Source organism: Alosa sapidissima, chromosome 2, assembly GCF_018492685.1.
Source record: "Alosa sapidissima isolate fAloSap1 chromosome 2, fAloSap1.pri, whole genome shotgun sequence".
NCBI classification, from domain to species: domain Eukaryota; kingdom Metazoa; phylum Chordata; class Actinopteri; order Clupeiformes; family Clupeidae; genus Alosa; species Alosa sapidissima.
In genome coordinates this window covers 25,444,565-25,467,822 of record NC_055958.1, presented here as the reverse complement: position 1 = coordinate 25,467,822, position 23,258 = coordinate 25,444,565, and the positions used below count along the sequence as shown (strand labels likewise).

Genomic DNA, 23,258 nt, shown 5'->3' with positions numbered 1-23,258 from the left:
ACTTCTACACCCCCTGTACCCCCCCACCCCTTCAACAATTCTCCCGCCACCTTGTCACCACATCCACTCCCACTCCCCTTCACCCACGGTGTCCATGGCAACCGCCTCTCGCTCAGCGACCTGTGGTCCCTGTCAGTTCCAGCTGGGTGCTGCACTCGGGGCACACAGAGAGCCAGGGGCAAGCGTCCACCTCGCTCTCCACCACTGCCATTTCCTAATCTATCACACGCCCCGAGAGAGAGAGAGAGAGAGAGAGAGAGAGAGAGAGAGAGAGAGAGAGAGAGAGGGAGGGAGAGAGAGGGAGAAAGAGAGTGGGGGAGAGAGAGGGAGGGAGAGTGAGGGAGCGGAAAGTGCAGGAGGAGGAGTGAAAGGTGGAAAGAGAGCAAGAGAAATTGACTATGTGGAAGACCTGGGGGGGGGGGGGGGGTGGCGCGGGGGGGTATGCAGGAAAAGGAGAGGAGAGAGACACACAGGAAAAGGAGGGAGAGAGACACACAGGAAAAGGAGGGAGAGAGACATGCAGAAAAAGGAGGGAGAGAGACACGCAGGAAAAGGAGGGAGAGAGACACACGCAGAACAGAGTGAGGCTGGAGAAAAAGAAGAGAGAGATTAAAGAGAGGAGGCAGAGAGAGGGCAGCAGAGAAGGAGAGAGAGAGACGGAGGGAAGAGAAGACAGCTTGAGAAGAGATGGAGTAGACCTTTAAGTTATCATTTAATTAGGTTGCGCTAATACATCCGCGTTAGCTGAAATGCAGGCGCCCACAGCGTGCCAGCGTGTGCGTGTGTGCGTGTGTGTGTGTGTGTGTGTGAGGATTTAGAGGGGGTTGGCGGAGCAGCCCAATGGCACGCTCCCACCACAGAAAACACTATTAGCATTCACAGCCATCCGTCAGCCGCCATTAACGTATGTGCAAGGCAAAACGCAGCACTCGCGAGCGCGGCGTACTCCGTCTGCTTTTGTAGACACACGGAGCGGAGTTCGAGCTGAGCGAGTCTCCGTCGGAGTCTCGCCATGCACAGATGTTCCGAGGCCAGGCCAGGATGATGGGAGGTGTGTTCATGTGACTGGGAAATGCCTGAATTCCCCCACACGCACACGCACACGCACACACACACACACACACACACATCCCCATAGCATATGTGGCCGTCACAGAGGCTGATCACCGACATGTGGATCTTAGTCACGTGTGTGTGTCTAGCGGTGTATGTGCTTAGGCATTTCCAATTTTCATGCCAGGCTGCTCCCTGACTGACAGGATGCCTCACTAGGCCCAACACAGCACACCTGTCAAAACTCACCGTCATAGACAGTTGTCTGTTGTGTTTTTTGGAAGATCACTGTTTATGATATGTTTGGTAGCCACCATAGAGAGAGTCTTTGAACGGGCCAGAGAAACACTGCTGGATCAACAAGTCCCAAATCCAATGGACAAATGAAAGTTTTCAGCTGTTGAGGAAAAACCTCAATAAACATAGCCTGGATGAACTCAGAAGAACCTATTAGCGAATTTTAATTTGCTCTGCAGGTCCGTCTGAAAAGGAGCCCGTTGTCCACATCATCAGAAACCCAAGAACATTATTTTTCTTTGGAATTGAGTAAACAACTGTATTTAAAACATTTGTTTACAAGAAAGATGTGTCCGCTGAACCTCCGCGATTTGGTAATACACCAATGGGCGTCAATGGGATCCTCTCCAGACGGACCTGCAGAGCAGATTCAAATTTGATCTGCAGGATCGTCTGTGCTCCAGTAAACAGCGTGACATATCTTTTGCCTTTCCTCCAGTATTTGGAAGAATCATTCTGTACAAAAACACCAGACTCTGATTACTATCATTAAAAACTTGGGACACAGGTGTCATCTGATAATCCTTTTTGACAGGTTAGGTCACGAATATAGTCTGGCAGTACTTGACTTGACTTGTGTAATGGGGAATCAAATCATGTATATAAAATGTTTGTGTGTGTGTGTGAGTGTGTGTGTGTGCGCGTGTGCGCGTGTGTGTGTGTGTGTGTGTGTGTGTGTGAGCGTGTGTGTGTGCACGTGTCTGTGTGTGTGTGTGTGAGCGTGAGTGTGTGTGTGTGTGTGTGTGTGTGTGTGCGCGCGTGCGTGTGTGTGCTGTAACTGTAGCTAAGGCTGGCCTGAGGCAGGGTTCTTCCTCTGACACAGATGCCCCGGGGCTCTCCAGCAGCAGTTGTGAGCTTCCTATTACAGTTATTATCAAGACTGCTTAATAGGGCGCACTGAGTTGGCATGATGCAAAATATATGACTGGTGTTTTTGCTGTGGGGGAATGTAGACCTTGTCTGACCACAATCTGAGGAGACCGTGGTTAGTGTGTTGTTCACTTCTGAAGATAACACCTGGAAAAAAGAGATGTGACGCGAGTGTAAAAAACTCTGTGTGTTGCTGCTGATAAAGCACATGTCAGTAGATTTTCTTTGAAGGCACAAGAAGAGATTTTATCACACATGCATACTTGCATAATCAGTTTGTCAGTCAGCAAAAGTAGGCCATTACTGAGAAAGCCTGCACTGATTTTAGTGTTTGACACTCTTTCTCTCTCTCTCTCTCTCTGTCTCTCTGTTTTCTGTGTGTGTGTGTGTGTTTGGATAAAGGTATAGTCAGTGCAGATGGTTTTATTCAACCCTGTACCATAAAGCTTTGACTCCTACTATTTTCAAAGCTTTCTTAACAATAGGATTTGCTACATCATTGGATAGGATTTTCTCAACAACGTCTGGGTGATGGCTGAATATTTTCACTTAAATATTTATTCTTCCTCCTGTGCTAGCAGAGAATTACTGCTAATATAATAACTTCCTAAGAGAAGTTTAAATTTAAACACAAACAGTGACAAGAGAAAAGAAGCAAATGGATGTGAAAAACTTGCTTTACCCTTTAATGAGTCACTCAGCCTTTTTTGTGAAGTGAATTGCCTTTGTCACTCTAATTCACCCAATGTTTGGTGAGACAGCGCTGAGGAAACTATTGGCATTGTGTGTGTGTGAGTGCGCGTTAGACAAGATGATGCGTCAAGATCGTTATCTGCGCGCGCAAACAAAGCATTGAAGCACGTTTGAGTCTGAGTGCAGTGACCTCTGCTCTGCCGTCACATTTATCTTTTTTTGTGCTAAATGCTACAGGCAACATGGTCAAACCTTAGCCAATGAGTGATTAGCCTCTTGATTCATTAATCCTTGGTACTGAACTGCAGGGTCATCATTTCGGCCCACAAAAGTAGCTGTTGTGTGGGGGTGTTTAGCGCCCCCTAGGGTTGTCAGGGTGCAGCTGCTCTCCTATGACAAGTGAGGAGACAGTGACAATAGCATCCCAGTTAACTGCCAACAAAGGGCTTGTCTATAAAGTAAGGACACGGAGTCTGTTGTTGCCCGTAAAGCTGCAGCTGAATAGCCCCCCTGATGTGTGTGCTTGTCCTGAATAGTGTGAATTGATGGCGCTTAATCTCCCTGAGCCACTGCAGTGCATGGGGTGGGGTGGGGGTGGGGGCGGGGGCGGGGGGGTGGCTGGGTTCTCCCGTTAGTGTCCAGTGCCCACCTCCTCATCCGGCTCCACCACGTCTCTGCTTAGCTCCGCCAGCCCACTCACCAACATTTAGAGCTGCAGCATTTAGAGCTGTACTTGTGTGTCACACAACACTCCCAAAATACAAACACACACACACACATATATACAGTATATGTATGCACATATAGTTTCTTTCTTTCACAGTTTTGTTATTTTCAGCAGTCACATGTGCAAATGTACTCACACAACCACACAAACAATCACACCATCCCCCTCAAAGGCTTCCACAATCCCCTCCACAATATCAAAGCATGCCCATACTAAAAGTTTCACAGCAAGACAGAGACACACACACACACACACAATGCTGAAGATGGAGAGATAGAGTGAGAACAAAAGATGGAGAGAGACAAATAGAAAGAAAGAGAGTGAGAGAGCTGGGAGCCAGTATTGATAAATCATTGTGGAGCTCTTGAAGCTGTGCATTAATAAGCTTGGTGCGCTCAACTGACTGAAGCCCATCTTCTAACGGCAGCACAGCCGAGCTCTGTCAGCTCTCTGGTGAAAACGACGGGGCGTCTCATGCCCCTGATGCGCCTTTCCGTTAGCCTGCCATTAGCTTCAGCCATGGCGGAGACTTTTTTTTCCCCCCGCCTGCCGCGATGATGAATGGCCGCCGCTTGCCCGCGTGCCAAGAGATGCCGTGAGGCGAGAGTCGGCGAGGGGGAAACGGTCCCGTGAACATCTACTCCACATCACTCCCCACGGTGGCTGTGCGCTCCTGCAGGTGAACTGCTTGAGCCTGCGGCAAGCAACAGTACATTACCGGAAAGAAGGCTTGTTGGCTTGCCATCATAGAAAAATAATGACATGATGAAAGGAGCATTTCCTCCACACACAACACACCCACACACACACACACACACACGCGAGCACACACACACACACTCTCTCCAGGAGAATCTTAAGAGCTTTTTGACAATCTCCAGGTCCAAAGAACCGTTTGGGATGATGCAGTCAGTGTTTGGTGTGTAATCTATATGCACATGTTTGCTGCCAATAAACCCCAGGGCTCTTGCCTGGGAATTAATCTCAAGGGATGTGTAGGTGTTTCTTGGCCCCTAGGTAGGTCATGGGTGCGTGTTATTGTGTTTGTTGCGCTGATGTGTTGTGCTCGTGCGTTTGTTGTTCCTGTGTGTTTGCAGAACGAGCACCAGCGGCGCTGGGACTGGTACCCGCTTCGCGCTGGCCCAGAAGAGAGCCGTGGTGGAGGGCTGGCGGCGGGATCGGGCCGAGCTGCTCCTGCGGGCACTGCAGACGCTGGAGGAGGCCCGGCTGCAGCACCGGCAGCAGCGCGCCCTGCAGGACGATCGCAGACTCCAGCAGCACGTCTGCAGCCAGCTCAGAGCCGAGGTACTGACCGGTACAGACACCCCCCAAAACATCCAGCCCAGCCAGTCTGGGAAAACTCTGTACCCCAAAGGTCAGGGGGCGTGGGTGGCATGACGGTTCTATCAGATGAAGTTCATTTCAATTTAGTTTTATTTAAAATTACTGTCAGATTTATTCAGATATAGCACCATATAACAAAACAGTTTATCTCAAGGTACTTTACACCCAGCTTGAACTTGATCTTGGATAAAAAGTCTGTGTCTTGATCCTTGAGAAGAAGTGTCTTATAATATGCAGTCAAAACCAGCCCAAGATCAGCTACTGCAGAACTAGACATGGTCAGTCGTAGAGTTAGGTTTAGGGTAAAGAGAAGGTAGACCCCATCATAATCCCAACCATGGAGAAGATACTTTACCTTGTACTTCTCACTGTAAACAAGTTAATCAACTGCTCAGTCAGACCCTAAGGCCAATTTCAATGAAGCCAGGTATGGACTTGCATGAAGATGTCTGTTGTTATTTTGTTCTGTTTGTGTGGTTTGGGACCATAGCTAGCGAAGTCAAATTATAGTGTTGAAAAGAAGCACTGAGTCATAGGTGACAGTATGTTTGTAACGAGCCACAGATGTTTGATTTAGCTGACATGACAATTTGGAATTGGGTGTGTTTGTACAACTGGTTTCTGACTTCAGGTACCACTCTCTACAACTTGCTAACTGGCAAACATTTAAGGTGTTTGGGGGGTGAAAAAGAAACAAAGAAATCAATCTCTCAAGCAATGAGTTGAATACCTACATCATTAACCCTAGAGCAGATTGCATTGAGTATGCTTATTTGATCATGCCAGTCTCACTTAATGTGCAATCATTCAGCTCACATTAGCTCTCCTCCCACACTTCCTTCAAGCCGCGACTCAGACGGCGAAACATACTGTGTGTGCAATTGGATCAACTCTGACGCCATAGTTTGTCAGCAGATGGCATTTGAAACAGACGAGTGTCAGAGTTCCAGATTGAGCACAATTGCTTGCAATAGCTTATCTAACGTCCTCCAGAAGCTTTTGAGCAACATCGGCCGTGGATACCCCCTCTCTCCTCCAAGGCCCTGTCAGAGAGTACCCATTGTTTATTGCTTCCCAGACCACACACAATTAAATTAGCGGTCTTGAGTGAGTTATTGATGCTCTGAACATCCCTATAGCACCCGGGGAGAGGTATGTGTGTGTGTGTGTGTGTTTGCAAGGCTGGGGCATTTGCTTGCAGGGAAGCATGTGTGTCTATCCGTCCGTTCCAGACGGATCCGCCGCAGCGTTCCAGGCTCGTTTTATCGCTCCAGCGCAGCGGCCCGTTCCCGAGGAGAAGATGGATTTCGCTGCCATCCTGTCTGCCCGCGAGAAAGGCTTTGTCTCCTCCAGCTGCCATGCCATCTCTCGTTCTGTCTCTCTCGCTCTCTCTCTGCCCATCTCTCCCTCTCTCTTTCTTTCTTTATCTCTTTCTCTCTCACTGCACATCTCATTCTCTCCCTCTCTTTCTTTCTTCAATTGCCATGCTTAATGAACAATCGTTTCTTTTACTGAATCAGTTCATTACTGAATCAGCAGCCGGGTCTAGGAAACACTTGACTCTGTGGTAGAATTTTCAGACAGGATTTCTGTCTCAAATGTACTAAAAAAAAAAAAAAAAAACTATTTATGAGGGCAATTTTTATAAACTGATGTGCTTTCATCAGCATCATCTTTTTATCTTTTTTCTGCCCCTGATAAGATGTCAGGCCTTTTCTCTGCTTACACGTGGCCATTGCAGGCAGTTGGTGTTTAGGATAACAGGCATCTCACAGCAGGCGACGTACTACAGCGCCCAGGAGAGAGAGAGAGAGAGAGAGGAGAGGAGTTGGACAGATAAAAGAGTAGAAAGAGAAGAAAAGAAAAAAATCAAAGTGGAAAAAGAGGTGAAGGGGTGAAAAAGGAGAAGGAATTCTACACAGAAGACCATGACGGAAAGCAGAGAAATGGAGAGAATTCACCGCGGTGGAAAGGGGCGACAGATGGCGACAGAGGTGGAGAGACTTCAGAAGGAGGCAAAAACGAGTCTCAGAGGAGACGGTGATCTAACATGAGAGTGGAGATGGAAGGAGAGAGAGATGGAGGGAGAGAGATAGAGATGGAGGGAGAGGTAGAGGGAGAGAGAGATGGAAGGAGAGGTAGAGGGAGCGATGTGAGGCCGAGCTGTCCCCTGAGCCCGCGGCTGTGGCCCCTGCGGACCGGAGTGGGCCGCTCCAGTTGGGGGCCGCGTCTGCGGAGGAGCGGAAGAGCGATGGGCTCATTAGGGGCGCGGGGCGGCCCGCCGCGTGTGCTCTGTGTTCCGTAGCCCCCCCGAGCCCCGCGGCCCCGCTACGCCATTACAGAGTGCAGAAGGGGGAGCAGCTGACCCCACGCCTGTCCTCCTGGGTAGAATTTACCTTCTTCACTCTGAAGGGCAGAGTAAACATGCACGCGCACACACACACACACACACACACACACACACACACACACACACACACACACACACACACCAACATACACATCACACACACACACACACACACACACACCAACATACACATTACACACACACACATACATGCACACACACCAACATACACATTACACACACACACACACACACACACACCAACATACACATTACGCACACACACACATGCACACACACCAACATACACATCACACATACACATCACACACACCAACACACACATTACACACACACATGCACACACACCAACATACACATCACACACACACATACTATCACACACATGCATGCTTGTGTGCCTGCCTATATATGTATACACACATGTATCGCATATCTATTTGTATGCAATACTATTTTGTATGCAAAGATTCACCTCCACTTATACATATACAATAATTCACACATGTACAAACACACACACACACACACACACACAAACTACTTATCTCTCCACCCTCAGGCCTGAACAGGGGGAGGAGAGAGCATTTATGCTCATTTCTGAGAGGAGCGCTGATGGCTTGCAGCACTGCAGACTCGTTAGGCGCTGTTCGATTTACTGCTGGGGAAATGGACGCTCATCAATCCAGACGTATAATTGCCGTGGCACAGTGTGTGGGATGGACCTTGTCACCCTGTGACCTGCATACGGGCGCGCCGCACCACGCCACACCGCGCCGTGAGTTACGCACTGGGTAGGCCGCTGCTCTTGAAGAAGCCCACAATCAGCGGTTATGGTATCAGAGAGAGAGAGAGAGAGAGAGAAAGGGAGAGGGGAGAAGACAGAAGGTTCTCTTTTATCTCGCAGGCAGCGTAGGCAAAGAGGGTGCGAGGGAACATCTGCTGCCAGCTGAACTTCCAAAGCCTTGCTTTCCCAGAAACACCCCTCCGCCTCCACACACACACACACACACACACACACAAACACATATACAGTATATATTGAGCCCTCTTCCACACACACACACACACACACACACACACACACACACACACACACACACACACACACAGAGATGCTTAGTGCAGACACCCAGACACACATGTACAAGTACACAGCCACACACACACACACACAAGTATGCTCGTATAAGCAGACACACACACACACGCGTGCACAGAAAGCCTTTGTGATACACCCCCCGGGTTTTTACCTGTGCATAAACTCTGAAAACCCTTACACCCCATCCCACTCTCTCTCTCTCTCTCTCTCTCTCTCTCTCACACACACACACACACTCTTCACTCTCCACTCCTGGGGCTTCCTGTCCCTCATCCCAACACACCTTTTGCTGAGGAATGCTGCCTGAGAGAGAGAGAGAGAGAGAGAGAGAGAGAGAGAGAGAGAGAGAGAGAGCGCCAGTCTGGGTGTCTGACTGGCTGGCTGTATATATATATATATATATATGTGTGTGTGTGTGTGTGTGGGGGGGGGGGGGCTCCCAGGACTGCCTCAGCTTCCCTTACAGACACCACCCAGTCGGCGTGTTTTGCTAAGCGTGAACAACCAGCTTGTCACCTCATTTAGTCGATGTTGTCATTTCACCGTACGCCATCAAGTCCCTAACCCCCAGAGACAGAGATACGGCATTACCATGGTTACGATGCATTCGCTAGGTTCTCTCCCTCCCTCCCTCCCTCATTCCTTTCAGTCCTCCTCGCAATGCAGCTGTATGTGTGTTTTTTCTCTTCCTCCTCTCCTTCCTCCTCTCCTTCTTTCTCTCCTTCTTTCTCTTTCTCTTCTCTGCCAGGCGTTTGACGAGCGATTGTGCTTTGGAAAAATCAGCAAATGAGCCATTTAGGTTATGTGTGGGACTGAGGATCAATCACTGAGAGCAGATGCTAAAAGAGAGGGTGAGAGAAAGGGAGGGGGAGAGAGGGAGAAAGGTAGAGAGAGAGAGGGTGAGAGGGAGCAGGAGAGGGAGGGAGGGCTGACATGTTTCTTCTCTGAGGTGCTGGTTCCCTGTCTTTGAACCACTGATAGCACCTGGCACACCGAATTACCCTCACAGTACTATTACGAAACGCTCATCCCTGCATCTGCACAGAGACCACAGCGCTCCTATGGAACAGGTTCTGGCAAAGCCGGTGGGCAGCTTTTGGCTAACGTGGTTTATTCAAAGTGGGAGAAATCCTATGAATGGTACATACAAAACACACACACACACACACACACACACACACACCAAAGTCTGATGGACAGGGCCGGGGCTTAAAGGCTAATGTGTGGGCCACACAGAGTGCCAGGCACTGCCAGCTCCGTTGGATTAACTGCTCATCTGGACGCCATTGATCTTGTGTGTGCAGCGGTCTCGCCGCCGTCACAACAAAGGTGTTGGAGAATGGAGCCCCTCCAACAAATAAGGTGCTCTCTCCGCCACAGAGAGAGCGCGAGCCCTTCCCTTTCCCACAGCCGGCCCCATCAAAGGACACCTGGGGTTCCGCTCCCCTGTTGCAGAAGAAATGGGGACGTTGGACTACAGCGTCTTTTGCCTAAAGGCCAGTGGTCAATGGAGGTGCATATCCCACTGCAAGGCCATTGAAAGGCATTGTCCCGGAGCAGGAGAGAAGGAGGAAGGGCGTTTGCTGAGAAACTAAAGGCTTCTTTCTCTCTCTTTACCATTTGTTTCCTGAGCATGCCTAATCATTCCTGGGCGAGCCTGTATGGCTGTAGGTGTGTGAGAGAATTTGTGTGTTAGATTTGTGTGTGTGTGTGTGCTTGTGTGTGTGTGCTTGTGTGTGTGCTTGTGTGTGTGTATGCATGCACTGAAAAAGAACCCATTAAAAGCCTTTATGGACCCCCCAGCCAGCTTAATACAGTGGCAGCCAGAAGAACAATGTACCAGCACATTAGTGCACGGCGTCTGAGAGCTTTAGCAAGCGATTATGAAATGGCAGCTGCTCTTTTGTGCACTGGCATTTACAGATAAACGTCTCATTAACCCTGCATTGGAATGGCTGATGTTGGCAAAAGAGGTGGAAACACTGAAAAATCTGAGCTACATTTTATTCCCCTCAAAGTAGACTTGGGAATCTTTCAGACAAACCAGGGTTAAATGTATTGAGATCTGTGATACTGGAAGTGTGTGGGATTTAGTAAACAAGTTTGGAGTTCAGACAAGTCACAGACAGAGTCAGGCTGAAACCCCTGATTTCTAATGGGACACTGGACTTTTTCGTTTGCACAACCCAGATACAAATGGTTATGAGGAGTGAATTGCATGGCCACACATTGGCCTGGGAGATAGACATTACTGTGTGAAGGACTGAAAATCACTCCTTTTCTCAGCTCTGCTGGTGGCTGTTTGCAGAAACTCACATGCAGGCAGAAAAAGGGTGGTGCTGGCAGAAAGAGAGTATTTTTCTCTCTCTCTCTCTCTCTCTCTCTCTCTCTCTCTCTCCTCCTCCTGATTCCCACCATTTTGCTCTGAGTTATCTTATCTGGGCCACTCTGGCCTTTGATTGATGGTGCAATTATGGGAGATAGTTATTGGGGGTTGTTTAAAACTGAGTGTGTGTGTGTGTGCATGTGTGAGTGTATGTGTGTGTGTGTGCATGTGTGAGTGCGTGTGTGAGTGTGTGTGTGTGCGTGTGTGAGTGAGTGTGTGTGTGTGTGTGTGTGTGTGAGAGAGAGAGAGAGTGCTGCAAAGTCATGGTGTGTTTGTGATTTCTATACACTTTCAGGAGTGTGTGTTTTGTGCACTCTCAACTTGGACAATTATGTAACAGAGAGACCATCTGTGAAAATGGACCTGGAGTTTGAGCTGTAGTGTCCACTAAACTAACACTGATCAAAAGTGACTTTTTATTTTCAAAGTTGGTTTTCTTTCAAAGAATTGGAGTGTTTTTCCACAGTCAAAACAACTTAGCTCCCTTAAAGACTCCTCTAGTCTAGCACACTCTCACAATGGCAGACACACATGCAGATCACATATTGGCATTATATGTGCATTTGCCCTGGAATCATGGAGGTATTCTGAGTGTTTTTTGAATCACATTGTGCAGCTTTAACACTTTATGCTTTATGTTCACTGTGTGAGTTCATTGGTATTCCCTTTCCTGCTCTGTGAGACGCCGGTGTGCGGGAAGTGAAATCCTGCATCGGAGGACGTGGAAGAGACTGTGCCGTCTGCTCTCTCGCACGCACCTCCATCAAGGGGAGAGCGCAGGCACACTCCTGCAGATTGTTTGCCCTCAGCCGCCTCAAAGGCTCTAGCCATCAAAGAGGGAGACTCATGGGGGAGCCATTTTATTTGCCTGTAAAAGGCAAAGCTCATTTGTCTGATCCTGCCGGTTCAAGCGGCGTTGAGGCAGCGGCGGCGTTAACGTTTTATTCCGGAAAAGTTCCCTTGGTGCATCAAAACTGGATTACCACTCCTCTGCCGAGCTCTCCTGCACCAAGCTTATTTTTATGTAGCAGTTAAAAAGAAAATGATATCAGATGTTGACTGCGCGGTGGCGTTGATCCGCGGAAGAGGGCATGCCGCCCCCACTCAGCGGAACTCTCACAGTTGCTAGGGAGTCTATCGCTAATTACGAGGGAAGGCGTTGCTGTCAGAACACAAAGTAACAGCTAAAGCTAATTTGTGTTGCACTCGCAATCTTACATCCTTGAAGCAGAGTGATCTTCCGGTTTATTAAGTACAGCCACTGTGGTATTTTTAATATGCAGTGAGAAATGTGATCACACGCACTATCATGAGCTAATGAAGCAGGCTCGTATCAAAAGAAGGAAATAGAAAGACTAGAAAAGTGGAGAAGAAAGTTGAGGTTATGGAATCGAGAGTGTCTGGCATGTTGTTCTCGCCCCCATCCACAGCTTCGGCTCATTAGCTCTCACCTCTGGAGTTGTGTGGCTAATAAACCAATCCAGACCATCACCTTTTCTGTTTCCCGAACCTGGGTTCTCCATCTGTGAAGCTAAGTAATCTAAAAGAAACCAAGCCAAGAGCAGCCCTATTGGCGTCACGAACAGAAAGCAACGTGCAGACCACCAGCGACAGCTCCAGTGCTGCTGGCCTCCCCCTTCACACGTTAAGGTGTTCATAAGCTCTTTGCAAACAAGCGGAACGGGGCCTTTATTCCCCTGCCTGGGCTGATTGGATTGACGGGGCGGCAGTGGGCACTAATGTACGATGGATGGACGGAGTTAATGCCTTACCCGTGCTGTGGGAGAGGGTTTGGGTTTGGGTTTGGGTGGGTAGGGGGGGGGGGGGTTGTCTGGGCCTATGGCAGGCTGGGCTGCTCTGGGCTGGGCTGGGCTGCTCTGGGCTGGGCTGATGGATCTGTAAATCTGTCCGCCTGTTTGGAATGCAACACTTGAGCGCTCAGCGGGCGCCTGGGAGCCTCCAGCTGAACAGGCCTGTCAGTCAGCGCCAGTGGAACGAGGAGGAAAGGCTGCACCGCTGATTGTGTGGAGCCAGTGGGTGTGTGTGTGTTTGCCTGTGTGTAGGTGTGTGTGTGTGTAGGTGGGTGTGTGTGTAGGTGGGGGTGTGTGTAGGTGGGGGTGTGTGTAGGCGGGTGTGTGTGTAGGCGGGGGTGTGTGTAGGTGGGTGTGTGTGTAGGTGGGGGTGTAAGTGTAAGCGTGAGTGTGCGGGCCCTCGTTAGGCACTGGTGTGTCCACACCCATGCACCAAGATACAGTGTTACAGCAGACTCACAGAAACATGTCTTTGTGTGTGTGTGTGTGGGTGTGTTTGTGCATGTGTGTGTGTGTGTGTGGGTGTGTTTGTTCATGTGTGTGTTTGTGCATGTGTGTGTGTGTGTGTGTGTGTGTGTGTTTAGCTGCAGCAGTGGCGAGCCTATCAGGAGGAGGTGGCTCAGCTGGAGGCAGCCATAGCAGAGCGGAGGCGCGAGGAGGAGGAGGAGAGGCTGAGGAGACAGCAGGAGCAGGAGTCGGCCAAGAGGACACGGCAGAAGGAGCAGGTACCTCCTATGCCCTCTCTCTCTCACTTCATCATTCCTACTCTCCTATGCCCTCTCTCTCTCACTTCATCATTCCTACTCTTCTCTGCACTTGCTCTCTCTCTCTCTCTCGCTCTGCACTTTCTTGAATTTCCCCTGGGGATCAATAAAGTATCTATCTATCTATCTCTTCTCTCTCTCTCTCTCTCTCTGCACTTTCTCTCTTTCTCTCTATCCTACTCTTCTCTGTATGCCTCCTCCTGTCTCCCTTTCTCTCTCTCTGTTCATAACAGTTTAGAATAAGCGCTCTCTCTCTCTCTCTCTGTCTCTCTCTCTCTCTCTCTCTCTCTCTTTCTCTCTCCTACTCTTCTCTGCCTGGTTAATGCCCATGAGAGTGTAGAATAAGGTGTGTGTGGAGGACAGGATGGAGGGATGCAGAAGAGCAGCAGTGGAGGATGAGTGCAGAAGCAGAAGTTCCCCGTGTGCTCTCCATCATTAGCGTGATGAATGGTTCACTGGGCTGTTGAGGTGCTTCCTCAACCACCTGTGTTTGTGTTGGGTGTGTGAGCATGTGAGAGCGCGTGAGGTGTGTGTGTGTGTGTGTGTGTGTGTGTGTGTGTGTGTGTGTGTGTGTGTGTGTGTGTTTGTGTGTGCGGAGGTGGGGTTGATAGCCCTGACCCCCTCAGTTCCTCTTTGCTGATTTCGGTAATGAAGTCCCCCTCGGAGAGCTTTCCAGTGGGCGGTGCCCCCAAACTGAGTCGGGGAAATCACTGATTAACGATGCCGTTTAGGTGCTAATGGATTACACACACTTCTGCCTGGTCATCGTGCCGACATAATGAAGCATTATCTCATTTTTCTCCCCAAACAGATTTGTTTTCCTGCCACACAGAGAATCAATAGGACAATAGGACATGATGGGCGTGCGAGAGGCGGCGCTAGTCACGATCTGTCCCTCCCTCTCATCACACCCCTTGCCATGAACGTCTGCCGTCTTATTCTTAATGCCATCTCTTATTTTTTCATCCATTATGTCTAAATCCATTGAACTCCTGTCTCAATGATGCCACTGGCAATGCCATAGTTATGAGTGGATGTACTTGGTGATGACTCGACAAGACATTTCCAGATTGTTGTACGCAGTGTTAGCAAAAACTCAAACTCTCCCAAGAACTAAAAGGCCAGCTCAAGTGTGTCTGTTGTCACAGACAGGCTGCACTGGGTGGGTAACTGAAACGTTCTGTTCACAGAGAGTGAAAATATGCTAGTATAGAAAATAGATTGGTCTTTTTTTTTAGATGCGCGCACCGCTCTCACGGCTGGTGTCTGGTACAGTTCCATTGATTATAGTTGAGGCTAATTGTTGCAGTATCAGCTGTGTGTAGCCTGGCTGTTAGGGGTAACTTTTGCTTTGAAACAATGTGAGAATTAAACATTCTCTGTGGAAGTACTTAAGTCATCAGCCATTTTCTCTGCTTCTCATCTGTCTTCTATAGAATCTATAGGATACAACAAAGGAACATAAAGCGTGCTCACTTCAAAGAATGACTCTACACTAACACATACTAACACACACACACACACACTCTAACACACACACACACACACACACACACACACACACACACACACTAACACACACACACGCACAAACACACACACACACTAACACACACACACACACACACACACACACTACCACACACACACACTACCACTACCATACACACACACATACAGTACACACACACACACACACACACACACACACACACACACACACACACACACACACACACACACACACACACACACAAACGGTACCCCACACACACAGGCACACACATATTCACACACATATGCTTTGAACAAAGCAAACATAGTATACACCCCCACTGGCTCACTGGTCCCCTTGTCTCGCTGCCTCTTTCAGGTGAAGCAGTTCTACGCGGAGCTGAGCCGGAGGAGGGAGGTGGTGCAGCGGAGGGACGAGGAGAGGCTGCGCGTGCTCAGGAGCGCTATGGAGGAGCAGGCCAGGAGAGACCGGGAGAGGTGAGCCTCCTCCTCCCTTGCAGGAGTCACCTCCTCAGGGCTGAGCTACACCAGGCACGTAACTGAAGCTTTGCGTCTGCTGCAACAATTAGCTTCCGCTGTAATCAATGGAAGTACCTACACCATACGTGATAGCAGCGTGTACGTTCGAAAAAAATAGACCATTCTTCTAAAATGTATTTTTATGCGTCGCGAACGGAACGCTTCAGTTACACGCCTGGTGTAGCTTCCCTGTCACACCAGCACGCCCTCTGCTGCAGTGAGCCGGGCAGCAAACAACACACCAGCTCTAACGCACTACTCTCAGACTCAACCCTAGTGCTTGTGCAGATTCATGTGCACAGACGGCATGTCATACGGGCGGTGTGTGCGTTTGGTGTGTTTGCACATTTGCGGGATAGGGATAGAGAGCATAAGGCAGGGAAAGATCCGCTTTGGAAAATTCCCGAGTTTCCCCAAATCCCAATCTCCCCAGCCACCAGTGGGAGCAAATACTGCCAGCCGTGAAGTTGCACACGTGCTTCCATGTGCGTCCATGCTCATTTCACACGCTCTGACGTTACACGGATGACTTTGCAGCGCTGACATCCCATAATCACCACGCGTGCACGCCTCGCCGCCATGTCAGCAGAGCCCGAGGCGAGCCCTTATCTCCCAACCCACATGTCAAATGAATTAGTCCACTTCGAGCCCCGGACGTGCGTCTCTCTCTGCAGCCGAGGGATCGTGTGACTCTGAGGCGGGTCTAATGATGGCCGGTGCCGCGGCTCAGCGCTCAGGGCTCAGTCAGCGGGGGGTGCATTGTTATCAGTCACGGGCCAGGTGCAGGACCTGCAGCCACCACTGCTGAGAGTGCAGCACGCAAAGTTTGGGGAGAGAGAGAGAGTGAGGGAGAGAGAGAGCAACGGAGGGAGGGAGGGAGGGTGGGAGAGTCAGTGGAGAGGAGAGAGAGTCAGAGGGTGTAGGGGAGAAGAAGGATAACCTTTGTGTGTGTGTGTGTGTTTGTGTGTGTGTGTGTGTGTGTGTGTGTGTGTGTTTGTATATCTATGTGTTGAGGGTCATGAGTGTATTTTTTTTTGTCAGGAATAGATGAGCTTGTGGGGCTCGTGTGTGGTTTTCTGTATGTCAAGCCGCGGCATGATAAACTACAGTGCGGTGCTATGGGTGAGATAATGTACGTGCTGGGATAAGATACTGTACTGTGCTGGTATGTGTGCATGATAAACTACAGTGCGGTGCTATGGGTGAGATAATGTACGTGCTGGTATGTGTGCATGCACTGCTGATGCGTCTCTCGCTCTCTCTGTTTGCTTTGGTCTCTGACTGGCTCTCTCACAGGGTGCAGTTTCGCGGAGAGCTGCTGGAGCAGCGCAGAGAGGACAAGGAGGCGCAGGCTCTGCAGAAACTCAAGGAAGAGGAGGAGAGAGAGGAGCGGCTACAAGCCCTGCGCAACCAGGTCTCTTTTTCTGCTACTCACTCACTCACTCACACACTCACTCACGCACTCACTCACTCACTCACTCACTCACTCACAATCACTAACTCACAATCACTAACCCACTCACTCACAATCACTAACCCACTCAAAATCACTCACTCACATTCACTAACCAACTCACTCACTCACTCACTCACTCACTCACAATCACCAACTCACTCACTCACTCACTCACTCACTCACTCACAATCACCAACTCACTCACTCACTCACTCACTCACTATCAATCACTCACACTCACTCACTCAAAAGCACTCACTCACCATCACTAACTTACTCTCAATCACCCATTAACTCACCTTTACCCACTCACTCAAAATCATTTACTTTCTCACTCATTCACAATCACTCACTCACTCACTCACTCACAATTTCTCTCACTTAATCGATCGTTGCACTCATTCACTCAGTGTCTCAATCATGATCATGCTCATTCACATACTGTACATACATACAAAAAATACACACACACACACACACACACACACCGCCTTTCATTCTCAATATCTACCCGTCTCTCCCCTTCCCTATTTCCTTCAGTCATGTGGGCAGCTTACGTCAGTCTCTCTCCTCACCTTGACTGCACTGTCTGTTCCTCCATTAGAAGTCAGTCGTTTTATCTGTCCCATCATCAGATTGCCTCTGTCATTTAAAGCACTGCACTAGAATGGTCGCATTCCACCAATGTCGACTCAGGTGCTGCGTTCATTTCATAGCACTACCGCCCCCTGCTGGGCGTATGTAATGGTGTAGCTGGCTTATTTCCGTACTCATTTCCCTGAAGCAAAACTTTTTAATTAGCACCATGCTTAAGCCTCTTTAGAAAACCTCTCATTTTCTCTCTCTCTCTCTCTCTCTCTCTCTCTCTCTTTTTCTCTCTCTCTCTCTCTCTCTCTCTCTCTCTCTTTTTCTCTCTCTCTCTCACTCTCTGTAGGTGGCTGTAGTGGCTGATCCTGACCCAGAGAGGATGATGGGAGATACAAAGGCTTCAAAGAGGCGACAGCAACTAGCAGATGAAGAGTTTGTGCTCCAAAGACCCCTCTACTACCTGAACACTTACACGGATACACAGGTGATGCACACATGTACACTCACACCAGGGCTTGAAAACGAAATTATTTTTCAAACGTTCCGTTCCGAACGGTTCAGGTAGGCCTATGTTTAACGTTTTCGTTCTTGCATGCGTTCCGCCACAAACATATCGGTCCTGAACCGGTTCGGAACGCAAAATATCGTTCGTTCTTAAAGTTCCGGCAGTGTTTGGCGGGCCTATCAAGTCTATTTTTGTGGACTTTACCTTAGATTAGACGTAGGGGAGAGCCGGGACGATTGAAACACGGGACGAATGAAACAATCCAGTTTTCTCCGAGTGTGATGATGATAGACAGACGTCCTTCGGTCAAAACATAGAGCATGTTAACCTCCTTCTATCAGCCAAATATCTTCCTGCTATGTCATTTTATCACGGAGTGATAAACGAGTTTTGATGCGCAAAAGTAAACTTAATTAGTGGTTACATTTTTTCGATTATCAATGAGTGTTTTTCATTTAAAGGTTTGACGTAATGCTTATTCAGTAGACCATTTAGTGTTCTCCACAATCCCAGACTTTCATATCGCATGCTTGTTTACATGGAAAGCAAATCAAGCTGTAGTGACATATGTCTGTGTCGGGACGATTGACCAGGCTGTAACTCCATGTATTTTAATTAAATGCACAAATAGGTGTGTTTAAACAATTATTTATGGAGGTAAGACATAGAAAAACAGTTTTAGGAAGATGAAAATAAATTTGGGCCCACCAGATAGGGGGTTGAGTTTCCCCATGTTATCCTATGGAGACTGACGGCCGGTGGGTCGTTAAGCCTACTTATTTGGATGTGCATTGGCCTAACCCACCTAAAAACCTAGTGAAACGACATTTTCAACAATATAAACATGATATAAATGGGAAAGCTTACCGTTCTAGCTATAAACATGGCAGAATCATCCACTTCTATTAGATATTAGATATTTCAAAAACCGCTGCATACACGCTTCATGATGATGGCAATGAGTTGTTAACAGACATGCACAAAGACGTATAGCCCTGCAACAATATATCTAAAATAAAAACTTTTGGGAGTACCATTCATGATAACGGTTTTGTTCAAAGCTGAAAATGCATCTGTATTTGACAGAGGACAGATGTAGGTTAGGTTAGATGTAGGTGACCAAATATTAGCTTTCTGTGTGGTACGATCGCTATGTAAATTACGTTTAATTAAAAAGTGTTTCAACTGTCCCGGCTCTCCCCTACTCATTATTTCCCCTTGATTTAGCCTACCGTAGCTATGCCCAAAAATAATAAATCACAGGCAGCATCCAAAAACATTCAGATGGGCTATCCATCCCATAGCCAGACTTACTGTAGGCCTAACCTATGCCTATAAATAATTTCTTATCAAAAATATTTCTGGATACGTGCTAAACTCCTTACCTGATTGTAGCCTAAGTTTTATCCATATGGAGATCTTCAAAGGCTTGCGCTATAATTCCAACCCTGTTTATAAACGAACCTGTCTGTTGCTGACAAGGCCTATCTCATATTTCCCGTTTAACTCTTCTACATAGAATAGGCTACAATTGCGCAAACATTTCAAATCCAGACTTTAAAAACAACAAGGCGTGGACAGGCAAAATAGGCTATTACGCATAGGCTACAAACAATTTCCAAATCAGTTTCAGTAGCCTACGCTACGAGCTGGCCTAAGATCCGAAGTGGCAGACGGATAGGTTACATTACAACAGCAAGACAAAATATACACATTTGGAACAAAGGTCCATTTATTCTTTTTTTTTTTTTTTTTTTCAAACTGCAGAAATCAAATTATTATTTGTACAGTAGTTGGCTACATAGCGGCTTGTTAGCTCACATTAACAGTGTAGATGCGGGCTTGTTTTTCGCACAACCGGAAATAGTCTCCCTGACATAGGATATGCTTTTGTGAAATTTTATAAAATATATAGAGAACAAAAAAAAACGTTATTAACCGGTTTTGTGGATTTCAGAATAACGTTTCTGTTCCGGAACAGTTGAAGATCATTTTGTTTTCGTTTCCGTTTCTGCTCCTCGTAAAATTCCGTAAAATTCCGTTCGTTTTCGGTTTTCGTTTTCGTTCCTTGAACCGGTTCGGAGCCCTGACTCACACACACACTCACACACACTCACACACACACACACACATGGATGCACACAAGTTCATAGACATAGACAAGTTCAGGAGCTTGCACATCTGATACTCATCCTTGACATCTGTTTGATAAACAATCTCTGTATAAACAGTCATCTCTGTGGACATTTTTAAGTAAACGGTTTTGAGAGACCTCCACAATTTGACGAAGGCCCTACAACAATGTTTGGGAAGGGAAGGGAAGGATGAGCATCATACAGGAATCCTTTACTCATCTACTCTCAAGGCCAAACAATGAGTTGGTACACATTAACTATACCTAATCAGCAGGATGTTTCATAAGAGGGGCGCATGTCTTTGCTCTATGTGGGAACGAGGGATGTGTAGCAAGTCGATGTGTACAAACATGCCTGCATCATGTCATTTATGTTAGCCTCTATGAAACTTCTACATAGTCAGTCACCTGATTGTCCCAAACATAAATGTCTTAGAATGGCATAAAGAGCTCTTCCCCTTTTGTTGTTTGGGAAATTTGCCTTATGTTACTGTCATTGTCTTTAATCTTAAGTCCTGTCTAATAGTGCAGATGGAGTGAATTGGCCCTCTAAAATACACCCTGAATGAATGCTGCTGATGATATGATATGATATGATATGATATTGTGTTCAATATTAATCCAAGACAACTGGTGTGAGACTGCAGCTTTATTCTCGATACCGGGAGCATGTTACCCACATGAAATGTCAAAGTAACAAGCCCAAGACAATTCTTATACACTTAACACACACACATGGAAAATCACAAGATACCTCCCCCACCAATGATAACAGAGATCAGGCCTAATGGCCTTCGAATGGCCTAGGACAGGTAGCCCGCTGGACGACTATGAGACGCCCGCAGCGCACCTTCTAAAAATAGCCAACAAGTCGCCTGCAGATCACGTTCTAAAAACATCCTCCATTGTGAAGTTTTTTGTGAAGTTCTAAATTGTAGACCAGAACCATTTTAAGAATATACAAAGCCACATATTTGTAACATTAACTTGATATTAGTCATACCATACAAATTGTAGCTGGGTTAAATTTTAGCCTTTGGATCCAAATCCCTTTCCCATTCATTCTTTAAGCAAGAACGGAAGCAAAGCGCATACACGCTGTTCGCACGCATAGAGAGTAAAAGAAAATAAAAGCTTGCTCACCTGGTAGGTGCTCACCTGCCAATGGAAGCATATATTTGCAAAAGTTCTGTGGCCATTCCGTGTTCGTGCCATAGGGTTCGTGCATGATTTGTTCAAGGACAGAAAACAATTGCTTCTGCTCACAGGCCTTTTCTCCTCTGTACTGCCTGGTGTAGCTATAGCACTAAAAATCTTAGGAAATACGAAATAGGGCTGTGCATTACCTGGTGAAAAACAGCCTTTTTTGTCAGATCATGGAGAGATTTCTGATGTGAAATAACTGTAAAAGGCCTCTGCATTAGTTAGGGTGGTGTTGGTGATTGCTATTGAAATGTTAAAATGGAATTGACCGAATTGAAATCATAACAGCTTCTGAATTCTTAATGATGGGTAATGCTTAAACTTGTAACCTAAATTATTCATTGCACAAAAAGGTTGTATCTTTATTGTTTAAAAAAATTAGATAGATTTCCCATGCAAACTTTGAAAATTAAAGTATTGAAGAATCAGATGAAAATACACTTGCTTAATATATAAAGGCTTGTAGCCACCTAATATTGATCATTTAAATGTAAAAAATCACATATTATGTAGGAGGATTACCCTCGCAAAGAGGGGCGAGGGTCTATTTGTTTCAAATGAGTAGCCCTCCATATGATGACCCCTGGCCTAGGCTATGTTTGTGTCATTGGGGGTGAAGACAATCAGACACCCTACAACAAACAGTCTTCTCACACTCTGAAACTTTCCACAGAGGGAGGCTTCAGGGACACAGAAGAATGAAGGGCACCATATTCTCATAGTACATATGCATAGTTAAACTAAACATTTAAATAAATGAGAAACCTATAGAAAAATAATACCACAATATGATATGATATGAATTTTGTTTATAGTGTGGAAACTTTTCAGTGATACCACATGAGGTCCGTTCAATGATAGCTATACTGGACTACAAGTTCTAATCTAAAGTAATAGGCTGCGTGGGCTGTAGCCAGCGCCTGACATGAGATGCTGTATGAACTGTGTGCTGCTTACTCAGACAAACGTATCGATCACTATAAGTGGGGGGGGGGGGGGGAGGAGAGGAGTGGAGAGAAACAGTGAGCAGGTAGATTGACTGTGTCTGCTTCACCCATGCAGATTGTGTCTGATCCCAGAGTGAGGATCGAACAGGCCCTCCGCCAAGCAGGCCTGCACAGCACGCCCTACGCCAAGGAGCTCTTATCCACAGTCCAGCCCCCGAGACCACCAAGACGGGACACGCAGTCCACAGCCTTCAAATCCTGACATTAGTATCCACCCACACATATACGCACAGACGTACACAGACCACCAAATGCGCCTGCACACACAGACACGCTCATAAACACACACACACGCACACGCACACACACACACATGTGCACACATGTACACATAAACACACAGATCATAATCTGAATGTTCTCTGCCGCAACCCCTGTGATGACCTCAGTTCTGAAACATCTAGACGGCTGACTTGTTAATGATTCACATAGGCACAGGAACAAAACTAACAACATGACTATGAGCATTTTTCAACCCACAGTCCTAGGGTGGAACTGTCTAGAAATAATTGAACAAAAGATGGCCTCAGAATTGTTATTGAATCAGTAGATAAAAGATAAGATAAGATTGCAGGCAATTTTCAGCCTATAATGAGTATTCCCATGGGTAGAGCCCTCCAGAAATTATTCTGCGGCAGTATTTCAAAATTGTTATCAGAACAAATAAAATATTGATTCTGTATGAAAGAGTTTAAAGTGATCTTCTGAAATGAGTGTGCCCTCATATCTCTTGGGGACTTTTACTGTTAGGGAAAGTTACACGGTCACAATGCTCTTTAACAGTAACTCATAGGGCTCTTTACTGTTTGGCTTGGCAAAGGACACTGCAGCCAGGCCATAAAAAAACAGAATAGACATGCGACTTCTGGGTACTTGTGAGTAAGCAGGAATACACTCAGCTCCTATTAAGTCT

The 23,258-nt window shown here is 47.2% G+C and overlaps 1 protein-coding gene across 1 annotated transcript in view; it reads left to right on the top strand.

The window, feature by feature from the left end:
* Positions 1–22,867, top strand: part of LOC121692660 (coiled-coil domain-containing protein 148-like) — a 40,493-nt gene extending 17,626 nt beyond the window's left edge. The window contains 7 exon segments of the mRNA XM_042071422.1: positions 4,738–4,767; positions 4,769–4,945; positions 13,239–13,379; positions 15,292–15,410; positions 16,749–16,866; positions 17,843–17,980; positions 22,401–22,867. Of these exon segments, the coding sequence (XP_041927356.1) occupies positions 4,738–4,767; positions 4,769–4,945; positions 13,239–13,379; positions 15,292–15,410; positions 16,749–16,866; positions 17,843–17,980; positions 22,401–22,547 (870 nt within the window). The 3' untranslated portion in view covers positions 22,548–22,867.
* The last annotated feature ends 391 nt before the right edge of the window (positions 22,868–23,258 follow it).